The following is a 14,027-nucleotide window of genomic DNA, read 5'->3' as shown; positions in this document are numbered from 1 at the left end:
TTAACTGGGTGTCGCAGGACAACACTGTCCAAGTCGGATCAGTGCGACCGGGTGGTCGGTTGGATGGCAGAAGATAATTCTTCCACCCTCTCTTCCACCAAGACCAGTCTCATTAGCAAAGAGTCGGGGCCACAGAATCCTCACCCTGATCCTCCTTCCTCCCACCATGTAGAGTCAGGAGTCGGACAAACCGTTGATACCACACTCGGACATTCCGAGGACCTATTTTCATCGTCATTACTAGATTTGGCCCTCTTGTCAAGCACGCTTGAAGAGGCACAAATCTTGTGCCCTGATTCACAACCCCTTGACCTATCACAGAGTTAAGAAGATGAGGGTGGTGAACGTCATTTATTTGTTCACGAGGTGGATGAGGATGAGACACAGTTGTCAATCACTGAGGTTGTAGTTAGGTCAAGTCAGGAGGATGGGGACGAGGAAGTGGAAGAGGAGGTGGTGGACAATGAGGTCACTGACCCAACTTGGGAAGGTGAAAAGCAGAGCGAGGAAAGCAGTACAGACGAGGAGGCATCTGCAGCACCGCAACAAGCTGTAAGAGGCAGTGGTGTGGTAAAAGGGAGAAGTTGGCCCACACCAAACAGGCCCGCAACCGTTACACAGAGCACCCACATGCGTAAATCTCCCTTGCCAAGGGGTAGGTGTTCCGCAGTATGGCGCTTTTTTTGCGAAAAGTGCAGACGACAAAAGAGTGGTAGTTTGCAACCTGTGCCGTACCAAAATGAGCCGGGGTGCGAACACCAGCAACCTCGCCACCACCAGCATCACCCACCACATGGCATCCAAGCACCCTAATCAGTGGGCCGAAAGCCTGGGTCCACAATCTGGGTCTGCGGGCCACCCCACTGCCTCCTCCTCCCCTGTGTTACGCACTGCTGGCCAATCCCCTGTCGAAGGCGCAGGGCCGGATGCCCCTTGCCCTGCACCTGGGCCTTCGCATGTACCATCAGCAACTACATCCACTTCCTTGTCCCAGCACAGTGTCCGATTGTCCTTACCCCAGGCATTTGAACGCGGAAATACCCAGCCACCCACCCACTGTCGATAGCACTAAATGCGCAACTTTCAAAATAACTGGCCCTTGAAATGTTGCCATATAGGCTTGTGGAGACTGAGGCCTTCCACAACCTGATGGTGGCGGCCGTCCCTCGGTACGCAGTCCCCAGCCGCCACTATTTTTCACGGTGTGCCGTGCCCACCTTACACCAACATGTGTCCGAGAACATCACCCGTGCCCTGACCAACGCAGTTACTGGGAAGGTCCACTTGACCATGGACACATGGACAAGTGCTGGTGGCCAGGGACGCTACATTTCCCTGACCGCACACTGGGTGAATGTTGTGGAGGCCGGGAGTGAGTCGTACCCTGGGATGGCACAGGTGTTACCCACGCCCAGGATTGCGGGCCCTATGTCCATCAGGGTCTCCGCCAGCAGCTATGTTACTGGCTCCAACCCCCCACTTCTCCTCCTCCTCTTCCACTGCTACCTCCATCACTTCTACCTCCAGCAGTCAGCCATCAGTCGGTACAAACACCACACCACTGCAGAGCTGTGGCAGAGTATAAGGGACCAGACCGAGCTGCTGCTGTCGACCCTCAACCTATAACCAGGCATGGTTGTGTTGGACAATGGCCGTAACTTGGTGGTCGGCTTTGGAGCTCAGCAACCTGATGAACGTGCCATGCCTTGCGCACGTATTAAACTTAGTGGTTCAGTGGTTTATTAAAACGTACCTAAATTTGACAGAGCTACTAGTAAAGACGCGCGCGCGTGGGTGCCCATTTCGGCAAGTCGTCCACAGCTTCAGCTGCTCTGTCAACGCTGCAACAGGGCTTGGGGCTTCCAGCTCACCGACTGTTGTGAGACGTTAGAACGCGCTGGAACTCTACTTTCTACATGTTGTCCAGGCTTTGTGAGGGCAGTTGTGGAATACCAGCTGCAACATGGTCGTCGCCTTTCGAGTCAACTTCCACTATTCACAAGCGAGGAGTGGGAATTGATGGCAGACCTCTGTGATATTTTAAGAAACTTTGATGAATCCACACAGATGGTTAGTGGCGATAACGCTATAATCAGCGTAAGCATCCCACTTCTATGTCTACTCAAATGATCGCTGCTCACGCTCTGAATGTGGCAGACATGGAAATGGGGGAGGACTTTAGTGTAGGTGATAGCCAGACCACCCACATTTTGTCTTCTCAGCACGAATTGGACCATGAGGAGGAGTAGCTGGAGACAGTTGCCTCTGCTACAGAGGGTACTACCGACGGAACTTTAATTCCATCGGTTCGACGTGGATGGGCACAAGGGGATGAGGAGGAGAATGAGGAGATGGAAAGTCATCCTGACGTCGACATAGACATCTTGCCTGTTGGTACTCTGGCACACATGGCTGAATTCATCTTAGGCTAACAATGATTACTGGGTGTTCACCTTTCTTGACCCCCGCTACAAAGAGAACTTCTCATCTCTCATTCCTGTGGTGGAGAGGGCAAGTAAAATGGTGCAATACCAGAAGGTCCTTGTTGAGAAATTGCTCCAAACATTTCCATCTGACAAACCTGGCGGCAGAGTCCGTACTTCCATAGGCAAACGAGGAAGGCAGACAATGGGAACACACTCCGGTTTCAACAAAGGCAGGGCAACACTCTCCAAGGCATGGGACACTTTCATGACACCCCGCCAGCACCCTCACCCTGATGCGCGGCCTAGTGTCACAAGGAGGGAAAAGTTTTGGAAGATGGTGAAGGAATACATAGCAGACCGTGTCAGCGTCCTCAATGATCCCTCAGTGCTTTACAACTACTGGATGTCGAAGCTGGACACATGGCACGAACTTACGCTCTATGCCTTGGAGGTGCTGGCCTGCCCTGCCACCAGCGTATTGTCTGAGCGTGTATTTAGTGCTGCTGGTGGCATTATAACAGATAAGTGTATCCACTTGTCCACTGACAATGCTGACAGATTGACTCAGATAAAAATGAACAAGGCCTTGATTGCCCCTGACTTCTCCACTCCACCAGAGGAAAGCTGAGCTAACGAGGAACAAAAACGCAATTTAAATGTATGCTTTATAATGTACTCAATCCACAAGATTCAGATGCACCCTTTTCACCGCAAAAAAAGGGTATATGTTTGAATCTTGTTTTTTCATCCTCCTCTTCCATATAGTATATATGCCCTCACTACAATGTTTTATAGGGTCCGCTCACCTTCAGGCCCTCACCTCCAATGTTTTATACGGTCTGCTCACCGGTAGGCCCTCACCTCTAATGTTTTATACAGTCTGCTCACCTGTAGGCCCTCACTACAATGCTTTATAGGGTCCGCTCACGTTCAGGCCCGCACCTCCAATGTTTTATACGGTCTGCTCACCGGTAGGCCCTCACCTTTAATGTTTTATACTGTCTGCTCACCTGTAGGCCCTCACTACAATGTTTTATAGGGTCAGCTCACCTTTAGGCCCTCACCTCTGATGTTTTATACGGTCTGCTCACCGGTACGCCCTCACCTCTAATGTTTTATATGGTCTGCTCACCTGTAGGCCCTCACTACAATTTTTTATAGGGTTCGCTCACCTTCAGGCCCTCACCTCCAATGTTTTATACAGTCTGCTCACCTGTAGACCCTCACCTCTAATAATTTATACGGTCTGCTCACCTGTAGGCCCTCATCTGTAATGTTTAATGCGGTCTGCTCACCTGAATTCCCTCACATATAATGTTTTAGAGCGTCAGCTGAACAGCAGGCCCTCACATATAATGTTTTAGAAGGTCAGCTCAGCAGCAGGCACTCGCCCCTAATTTTTTATAGGGTGACCAGCATGCCCTCGTTCTGAATGTTTTGGAGGGTCACCAGCAGGCCATCAAGGATAATTTTTCAAGGGTGTGTATAATGCCCTCCTTTATGTGTAAGAAAGGGTGTATTGGAGTGTCGGTTCCTTGTAATATTTGGCAGCCCTTTCACTTAGTGCATAGGCTTTAGGAGTGTAGCAGTGTACCTGAACAATTGTAGCACCATGTGAATGAGGCCCTCCTTTATATGATATACAGGCTGTTTCGGAGTGCTTCTTCCTTGTAATTTTTGGCAGCACTTACACTGTATATACAATTGAATACATAGAAAATAATTTTTCCTAACAATTTTTCCTCTAAAAAGATTTTTTTTTTGGGGGGGGGGGGCGGGGTTTTGGTCGTTTTACTGTCGGTCTGTAAAAGTGGCATACAACATGGTTCCCAGCAGCGACATTGGAGTCCAAGATGCATCCATACATGGTCCCCCTGCTGTTCCTGATCGATTTCAGAGGTGTTTCCATCACTTTCAGACCTTTTCCTATGAACCAGGCACCATCCCCTCATCCGAGCAGGGGGTGCCTGGTTGTCTCCCATTGACTTTTATTATACTCGGGTGCTCGGCCTACCGCACGAATATTGCTATGTGTTCGGACCGAGTCCCTGAACACTTTGGTGCTCGCTCTTCACTAGTAAGCAGTTGTTTGCCAACTTTCTATATACAGTGCATTCAGAAAGTCTTCAGACCCTTTCTTTTTATTCCATTTTATGTTGTGGCCTTGTGCTAAAAAATAAAAATACAAATTTAAATCAAGTTTTCTCCCATAAATTTGCACTCGAAAAGGAAAAGCAAAAATTTCTAATGGACATAAGTATCCAGATCCTTCACTATGACTTTTTAGCTCTGTATCATCCCATTTTTGTTGATCATCTTTGAGATGTTTCTACACCTTGACTGGAGTAAACTTCTGGTAAATTCAATAGATTGAACATGATTAAGAAAGACACTCCTGTCTATATAAGGTCTCGCAGCTGAAAAACCAAGCTATAAGGAGGGAATGACTCTGGTCTCCAATTCCCATCTATCCTCACAGAGCTTCATAGGATCTGCAGAAAAGAATGGCAGAGAATCCCCAAATCCGTCCTTTTGGCATCATACCCAAAAAGACTGGAGGCTGTAATTGCTGCCAAATGTGCTTCAACTAAGTACTGAGTAAAGGGTCTGAATACTTATGTCAGTGCAATATTTAAGTTTTTTCCCTTCAATAAATTAGCAAACATTTTAAACATTCTGTTTTGACTTTCTAATTATGGGGTACTGAGAGCAGAATGATGGGGAAAACTTGATGGCCAGGATCTCAGGAGAGCTTGTGCCTGGGCACCTCATAGCAGCTCTGTTGAAGACTATAAGATGGCTCCCGAGCATGCGCAGAAGCAATGGCACTGTTCTGTAGCACTGCACACAGCATGTAGCTGCCAAGTAGTTATTAGAGTTTTTGTAGCACTGCTTGCTTAACATGCAAGTTACCAGGATAAGTACTGCCCACAAGTCATTCAGCAGCAGTGAGCAAGGAACAATAAAAGACACAGATTTAAAGTAATAAATCTGATTAGCACCCACCAATAAGTTTCATTTTTATTAGCGATTTCATCTGGATTTAAAAAAAAGCAATAAACATCTAACATGGGAATAACTCTTTAACTATCAATCTATTTTTAGTCATGATTAAAGGAGTATGCCAGTTAGGTTAACTATTAAATCTTATCACCGAGACCCCCACTGATTATGAAATTGGGGGCCCCATACCTCGAATGGAGCGGCTGGTTATGCATGCACCTAACCACTCCATTTATTCTCTGTAGGACTGCGAGAAATATCTATCACTGAACTAATATTAAAACTATTAAAAATAATAGAAAAACGAACTCCATGGCACTTCACAAAAAGTGTGTGTTTATTTACCAATTAGCAGAAACTTTCAGTCCTCTCAATGGGACCTTCCTCAAGCAGTGACAACCTGTCACTGCTTGAGGAAGGTCCCATTGAGAGGACTGAAACGTTGCTGCTATTTGGTGAATAAACACACACTTTTTGGGAAGTGTCGTGGAGTTTGTTTTTCTATTCACTATTTGGGCGGTGGATCGCCTCTACAGCCGCTGGCATTCCTCCTTACTTATTGTCTGATGTGCTGCCTGCAAATTTTGTATTCTTGTCTATTAAAAATAATAGATATTTTTTGCAACAACTGCACCTCTGTCAGGATTCAGTAACAAAATTGTTCATGTGAAAAGTACATAGACACATAAGAGTGCATGGAGTGTACTGTGGGCTTGTAGTACGGATGCCTCTGTGAGGTATCATATTTTCCCCTGGAAGCAATGATTCTGAGAAACAAAATTTATATAATACAACATGCTTTAAAGCATGTCACAAGAAAGCAGTAAAATCAGTAGCATGTGACGGTATCTCATGAGGTTATATCCGCTTAAATAATACTATCTAAATCCGGTATTTGTTCATGTGCACGAGGTCTAAAAAGGTCTGTTATATTTCATTATTTGACTTTTTTCTTTATTTTCATGTTTCCATCTTTATTTTATATATTTTAACTATGCTAATAACTTTAAAATTTTCTTTTTCAGGTATAACTACTGTACTGACTATGACAACTATCAACACCCATCTTCGTGAGACATTGCCTAAAATTCCTTATGTTAAAGCCATTGACATGTATTTGATGGGATGCTTTGTATTTGTGTTTTTGGCCTTGCTTGAGTATGCCTTTGTCAACTACATCTTTTTTGGAAGGGGCCCACAAATGCAAAAGAAACTTGCAGAGAAAACAGCCAAGGCAAATAATGATCGCTCCAAATTTGAAAGCAACCGGGTAAATTATAATTTTTTTTATTTGCATTAAAATACACACATTTATTTTAGCCAATGTGTTCCCATACCCATTAGATGAAACCTGACCAAGAGCTATTGAAAGTGTATAGGTACCTTACATCTTTAGAATAGGGGTGCACAACCTTTTCTGGTCCGAGATCCAAACAATTTGGCTGGCATGGCAACATTGATCACGCAACTGTAAGCCTCAGAAAAGTTGCCAAAAATGTTGCACAACTATTTTGGAGCTGGGATTTTGCTGTTAAAAATAAAACAGTCAAATTGAAGAAAGGTTGCAAGCAAATCATAGTCTCACACAACTTGTTTTGTTTTTCTGTTATTAGTCTATAATGACAAAGTCGCTTGCAACTTGTGATCGAAAACCCAACATTGTTGGATTTTTGCAGTGGTCATGTGACAGTAAGTCACATCGCTACTCCATGCAGTGTAATGTCACAATCTTTATACAGCATGGCTGATGTTACCATGTAGCCCTTGTCTAAAAACTAAAAGGGCATTACCATCTGAGGCAGTTATGGCGTATCAAATTCAAAAGTATATGCCATAAATTTGTGATAAGTGAAGGTTTCACTTCCAGGATACTGACTTATTAGGATGATGGGGGTCCCTTTGCCCCCAATTAGTATGCCAGACAGTAGGAGACCAGGCATGCACGTAGCTCTCTCCATTATAGATGATGGGCGTTGTGGAAATCACTTAACATTTCACAACTACCATGAACTATGGAGAGAGACATAAGCATCTAACTCATTAACTAATTTTTGGGGTGTGAAACAGGGATCAATCCAATGGACTTCCATTCTCCTGCATGTGGCCACAGGTCATGCACTCCTCCCCAGCTCACCTTGAACCCATGGCAGAAACTTTTTGACATTATGGCTAAAACACAGTTTTTTTTCCTTTGGGACTTGAAGGTTAAAGAGGACCTTTCACCACTCCTGACATGCATGTTTTAATAGCTTAATGCATTCCCCATGTAATAACAATTATGGAGCATCTATTCTTATGGCTCTATGTTGTGCCACTCCTTTATTATTTCTACTAGAAGGATTAAATAATTGCTAGCAGTCTGCAGTAAGGGCACAGAGGGGAGGTAACAAGTTGGGGGGGTGTCCCTGCACAGACTCACTTTATCCAATCAGTGGCCCCATTTTCACACTGTGCAGGTACACACCCCCAGCTGGTTACCACCCCTTACTGAAAACTGCTAGTAAGTCATTTAGAACTAGTGATGGCCTTGCGGTTCACCCGGCCGTCGGTTCGCGGCAAACTTTGCTCGTTCGTGATTCGCCGAACATGCGAACATGCGAACATATGGATATTCGCGCCCGCCATATTCTTTTACATTGTGAAGAACTTTGACCCATGACACATCCATTAGGTGGTACAGGACAGCCAATTGAAAAGTTTCAGCACATGGACATACCCCCTACCTTATAAATAGACCCGACATTCAGTCTTTTGTCAGTGTAGTGAAAGGTTGCTGTGTGGAGCAGGGACAGGCTGTTAGGGACAAAAACGCTATCAAATAGGTCCACAAAAGTCCTTTTAAGGACTGATATAGGTGTGCTATTGATAGGTTTGCAGTACAGAGGGGTGTAATACACTTATAATATACTTTCTAACATAGAAAGTATATTTTATTGGATTTGTATTGTGCAGCAGTGGTGAGCGGTTCTGCAGCTTCACAGAGTGACAAACGCATTTAGAAAAATTAATTATAACTGGTGTGATATACCAGTCGCCCCCCCCCCAAAAAAAACCTAATAGAAACGGGGTGTTATATACCAATAATATACTTTCTATATAGTCTATTTGGGTACAGCAGCATTTGTTTGCGGTTTTGCTGTGTTCCCTCTGCTACACACAGTGACAAACGCTATCGGAAAAAATTATTATAACTGGTGTGATATACCAGTCGCCCCCCCAAAAAACTGATAGAAGCTGGGTAGTATATACCAATATTATACTTTCTTTATAGTGCATTTGGGTACTGCAGCATTTGTTTGCGGTTTCGCTGCGTTCCCTCTGTTACACACAGTGACAAACGGTATTGAAAAAAATAATTCGAACTGGTGTGCGCATGCGTGTACGCGGAAATTATATTGCCGATATTTCGCATTGATAAAAATAATGAATGTAGATCGCAAATTTGAATAATACATCTGGTATGTCACTGTCCATGTTGTGGGACTATTTGTGCACTTCTAGTACTTATTTCTTGGCTGCAAATATGAGCTGAAGGTTTTTCAGGTTCGCCTGCCATCAAAATGAATGGGACCCGCCGCAAACTATTAAATTTATAACTTCTAGAGACATAAAAATAGATGCTCCAGAATTGTTATTACATTGAGAATGCATGAAACTATTAAAACAGGCATGTCAGGAGAGGTGCCAGGTCCTCTTTAAGGTGAAGGTAACCTTGTCTTATAGAAACTTCTAAAAATATTTCTAATGAATTTGCTAAAAACAATAGTCAAAAGTAGTTAATACAATAGTAGGCTGAGCGAAATGATTATTTTCTTTTTTAAATTTTAGTGACAAAATAACAGTAAAATATAACAGTAGTAAAAGAAAATCTGAATAAACCTCACTATCTCATAATGATAAGGTCAATGCTGCAGCTCCCACCCAATGGAATGGCCCCCTTCTCTAAAGCTAGGTTAACATTTCCATTTGTGTTGTTTCCTGTGCAAATGGCTTATACTAACACTGTAAAGGTTTTTGCCATTAAAAGGCATAATTTTGTCATCAGTTTAAATCCTTAGACTTTATTACCACTACCATTAGGGTCAGTTATGTCAGGTTTCTGTGGCTTTTTTTTTAATGCTAAGAATATCAGTGTGTCACGTTTGTCCTGAAGGACAAATAGGAGTCAGTAGGTTCTGTAAGTTGCATCATACCTGTCTTTGTTCCAATAAAATGAGCCTCCAGTTCAAGATGGCTATACCAGTAGTGCAAAGCAGGCAGATGGACCTGAGAATGAGAAGATCTGTAGCTCTAAAGACGAAAAGGAAGTCACCATATATGGCCGAATTCACATCACTGTTTAGCTTTGTGTTCTTCTGATCAGTCAGAAGTACAGAATAATAAAAGGAAAACAAATCTGTTATTTTGAGTATCATTTGTACTGTACTTAGTTTAGTTTCCACCAAAAATAACTGATCCTTTTTTTTTTTTTTGCATCAGTTATGATTAGAGATGAGCGAATTTCAAAAAAATTTGATTCAGTTGGTTTGCCGAATTTTCCGAAATTATTTGATTCGATACGAATTAATTTGTGGCGATTCGTGTTAGAAAAGAGCTATTTCCTGGCTGCAGAGAGCCTGTATAGTGGTGTAGAACCCTGTTCCTTGCAGCAACATGCATAGTGAGTCTGCTGTGGTAGTGAAACAATACTGTGAGTCAGTATGACACGCAGATGACAGATAGAGATGTCGCGAACATAAAATTTTCAGTTCGCGAACAGCGAATGCGAATTTCCTCAAGTGTTCGCGAACCGCCATAGACTTCAATAGGCAGGCGAATTTTAAAACCCACAGGGACTCTTTCTAGCCACAGTAGTGATGGAAAAGTAGTTTCAAGGGGACTAACACCTGGACTGTGGCATGCCGGAAGGGTATCCATGGCAAAACTCCCATGGAAAATTACATGGTTGATGCAGAGTTGGGTTTTAATCCATAAAGGGCATAAATCACCTAACAATCCTAAAAATTTTTGAACAACGTGGTTTAAAACATCCAGTGTGTGTATGCGATCAGGTATGATGTTGTATCGATCAGGCAGTGTAAGGGTTGCGCCCGCTTCACAGACATTGACAGACCAAACTCCCCTTTTAATGCACCGCAAACAACCGCAAACAGTCCATTTGCCCAACCGCAAACTCCCCATTTGCACAAGGTTGGATACCAAGCTAGCCATGTCCCGTTGATGTCATTGAAGGTTTCTTCCTCCACCCAGCCACGTACAACACCAAGGGCCCCCAAAAGGTGAATTGAATTGATTTTTCGAACGGGGAGATGGTTAAAAAAACGCTGGCTCCCTCCCCCTTGTTTGAATCCACGGTCACTGCGTCTGCACCGTGCAATTTACTCTCACACCCGATATGAGTGGTATTTTCTGTAGTTCTCTTCTCATCAGTTTAATCCCTGTTACGTCCCCAATCTGGGGTCCATTTATTGAATAGATTTTTCGAACGGGGAGATGGTTAAAAAAACGCTGGCTACCTCCCCTTTGTTTGAATCCACGGTCACTGCGTCTGTGCCGTGCAATTTACTCTCACACCCGATATGAGTGTTATTTTCTGTAGTTCTCTTCTCATCAGTTTAATCCCTGTTACGTCCCCAATCTGGGGTCCATTTATTGAATTGATTTTTCGAACGGGGAGATAGTTAAAAAAACGCTGGCTCCCTCTCCTTTTTTTTAATCCACGGTCACTGCGTCTGTGCGTGCAATTTACTGTCACACCCGATATGAGTGGTATTTTCTGTAGTACTATTCTCATCAGTTTAATCCCTGTTACGTCCCCTATCAGGACGTGTATTGAATGGATTTTAGACAACCGCAAACAGTTGTCAAAAGTTGACAAACTCCTTGCAGAAATGTGATTTATCTGTGTGCATCCTTCTTGTTACTTCCAATTTGGGGCACTCCGCGTGCGCTGTGCAATGTACTCTGCCACACGGTATGAGTGGTGTGTTAACTATTCTTATCAGTTTAATCCCTGTTACGTCCCCTATCCGGGGACTTGTGTTGAATTGATTTTAGGAACCGGGAGATGGAAAAAGCAGCTTGGTCGGTCCTCTTACTCCCAAGTTGGGGCACTGCGTGTGCACAGAGCACAAAGCAATGTGCTGTGACACCCTATATGAGTGGTGTCTTAACTAGTACTATTCCTATCAGTTTAAGCCCTGTTACGTCCCATATCAGGGATTGCCTTTTGTGAAAAAATTTTGTGACACCCTGTAACAGTATGAGTGGTGGCCTGGCCAGTGGCCACAGTACAGTCTGTGGGCCAGACACTCACTGGCTTGCAACTGCAATTTATATTTATTACAGAGAAAAAATAAATTTACTTTAGTTTTATTTGCAAGGTATTGTGACACCCTGTAACGGTAGGAGTGGTGGCCTGGCCAGTGGCCACAGTACAGTCTGTGTGGGCCAGACACTCACTGGCTTGCAACTGCGATTATATCACAGAGAAAAAATAAATTGACTTTAGTTTTATCTGCAAGGTGTGACACCCTGTAGCTGTATGAGTGGTGGCCTGGCCAGTGGCCACAGTACAGTCTGTGGGCCAGACACTCACTGGCTTGCAACTGCGATTATATTTATTACAGAGAAAAAATTAATTGACTTTAGTTTTATCTGCAAGGTATTGTGACACCCTGTATGAATGGTGTGCACACAGTACAGTCTGTGAGCCTGCAGCCTCTCACTGTCTGGCAACTGCGATTATATTTAAAAAAAAATTATAAATTGACTTTGTTTATCTGCAAGGTACTGTGACACCTTATATGAGTGGTGTGCACACAGTACAGTCTGTGGGCCTGCAGCCTCTCACACACGGGCAGGCAACTGCAATATATATATATATATATACAGTCTTGTGAAAAAATTAGGACACCCTTTGAAAGCATGTGGTTTTTTGTAACATTTTTAATAAATGGTTATTTCATCTCCGTTTCAACAATACAGAGAGATTAAAGTAATCCGACTAAACAAAGAAAACTGAAGAAAAGTCTTTTCAAGATCTTCTGTAAATGTCATTCTACAAAAATGCCTATTCTAACTGAGGAAAAAGATAGGACACCCTTGCCCCTAATAGCGAGTGTTACCTCCTTTGGCTGAAATAACTGCAGTGAGACGGTTCTTGTAGCCATCTACCAGTCTTCGACATCGGTCTGAGGAAATTTTACCCCACTCCTCAATGCAGAACTTTTTCAGCTGTGAGATGTTTGAGGGGTTTCTTGCACGTACAGCCCTTTTCAAGTCACCCCACAGCATCTCAATGGGATTCAAATCTGGACTTTGACTTGGCCATTCCAGGACTCTCCATTTCTTCTTTTTCAGCCAATCTTTGGTTGATTTACTAGTATGTTTTGGGTCATTGTCATGTTGCATGGTCCAGTTCCGCTTCAGCTTTAATTTTCTAACTGATGGTCTCACATGTTCTTCAAGCACCTTCTGATACACAGTAGAATTCATCGTGGATTCTATGATGGTGAGCTGACCAGGTCCTGCTGCAGCAAAGCAGCCCCAAACCATGACACTTCCACCTCCATGCTTCACAGTTGGTATGAGGTTCTTTTCTTGGAATGCTGTGTTTGGTTTACGCCAAACATGTCCTCTGCTGTTGTGTCCAAATAATTCAATTTTGGACTCATCTGTCCAAAGAACATTATTCCAGAAGTCCTGGTCTTTGTCAACTTTATCGCTGGCAAATGTCAGTCTGGCCTCGATGTTTCTCTTGGAAAGCAAAGGTTTCCTCCTTGCACACCTCCCATGCAAGTTAAACTTGTACAGTCTCTTTCTGATTGTAGAGGCATGTACTTCTACATCAACAGTAGCCAGAGCCTGCTGTAGTTCTCGAGATGACACTTTAGGGTTTTTGGATACCTCTTTTAGCATCTTGCGGTCTGCTCTTGGGGTGAACTTGCTGGGGCGACCAGTCCTGGGCATGTTGGCAGTTGTTTTGAAAGCCCTCCACTTGTAGACTATCTTCCGGACAGTGGAATGGCTGATTTCAAAATCTTTTGAGATCTTTTTAAATCCCTTCCCAGACTCATAGGCTGCTACAATCTTTTTTCTGAAGTCCTCTGACAGCTCTTTTGCTCTCACCATGGTGCTCACTCTCACTTCAACAGTCAGGAGCACACCAAACTAAATGTCTGAGGTTTAAATAGGGCAAGCCTCATTCAACATGCAGAGTAACGATCTACTAATTATGTGCACCTGGTGTGATATACCTGTGTGAGATCTGAGCCAATTTAAGAGGGAATACATGTGAGGGTGTCCTATCTTTTTCCTCAGTTAGAATAGCCATTTTTGTAGAATGACATTTACAGAAGATCTTGAAAAGACTTTTCTTCAGTTTTCTTTGTTTAGTTGGATTACTTTAATCTCTCTGTATTGTTGAAACGGAGATGAAATAACCATTTATTAAAAATGTTACAAAAAACCACATGCTTTCAAAGGGTGTCCTAATTTTTTCACATGACTGTATATAAAAAAAAAAAAAAAGCAGACTAATGTACCGGCCCTAAAAAGGGCTTTTTGGGGTGCTGTCAGGACGCTGTCCTTACAGCA

The 14,027-nt window shown here is 43.5% G+C and overlaps 1 protein-coding gene across 2 annotated transcripts in view; it reads left to right on the top strand.

Annotated features, from left to right (window-relative positions):
- The window catches only part of GABRB3 (gamma-aminobutyric acid type A receptor subunit beta3), a 328,007-nt gene that overhangs the window by 295,240 nt on the left and 18,740 nt on the right, over window positions 1-14,027 (top strand). Inside the window, exons 8-9 of one of the 2 annotated variants that reach the window (XM_040421746.1) lie at window positions 6,455-6,699; window positions 9,130-9,135. In XM_040421746.1, coding sequence (XP_040277680.1) covers window positions 6,455-6,699; window positions 9,130-9,135 — 251 coding nt within the window. The remainder of the gene's footprint in view (window positions 1-6,454; window positions 6,700-9,129; window positions 9,136-14,027) is intronic. The other variant, XM_040421745.1, reaches the window with a different exon arrangement.

Source organism: Bufo bufo, chromosome 3, assembly GCF_905171765.1.
Source record: "Bufo bufo chromosome 3, aBufBuf1.1, whole genome shotgun sequence".
Taxonomy (NCBI): Eukaryota; Metazoa; Chordata; class Amphibia; order Anura; family Bufonidae; genus Bufo; species Bufo bufo.
This window is presented reverse-complemented; position numbering and strand designations above follow the sequence as displayed.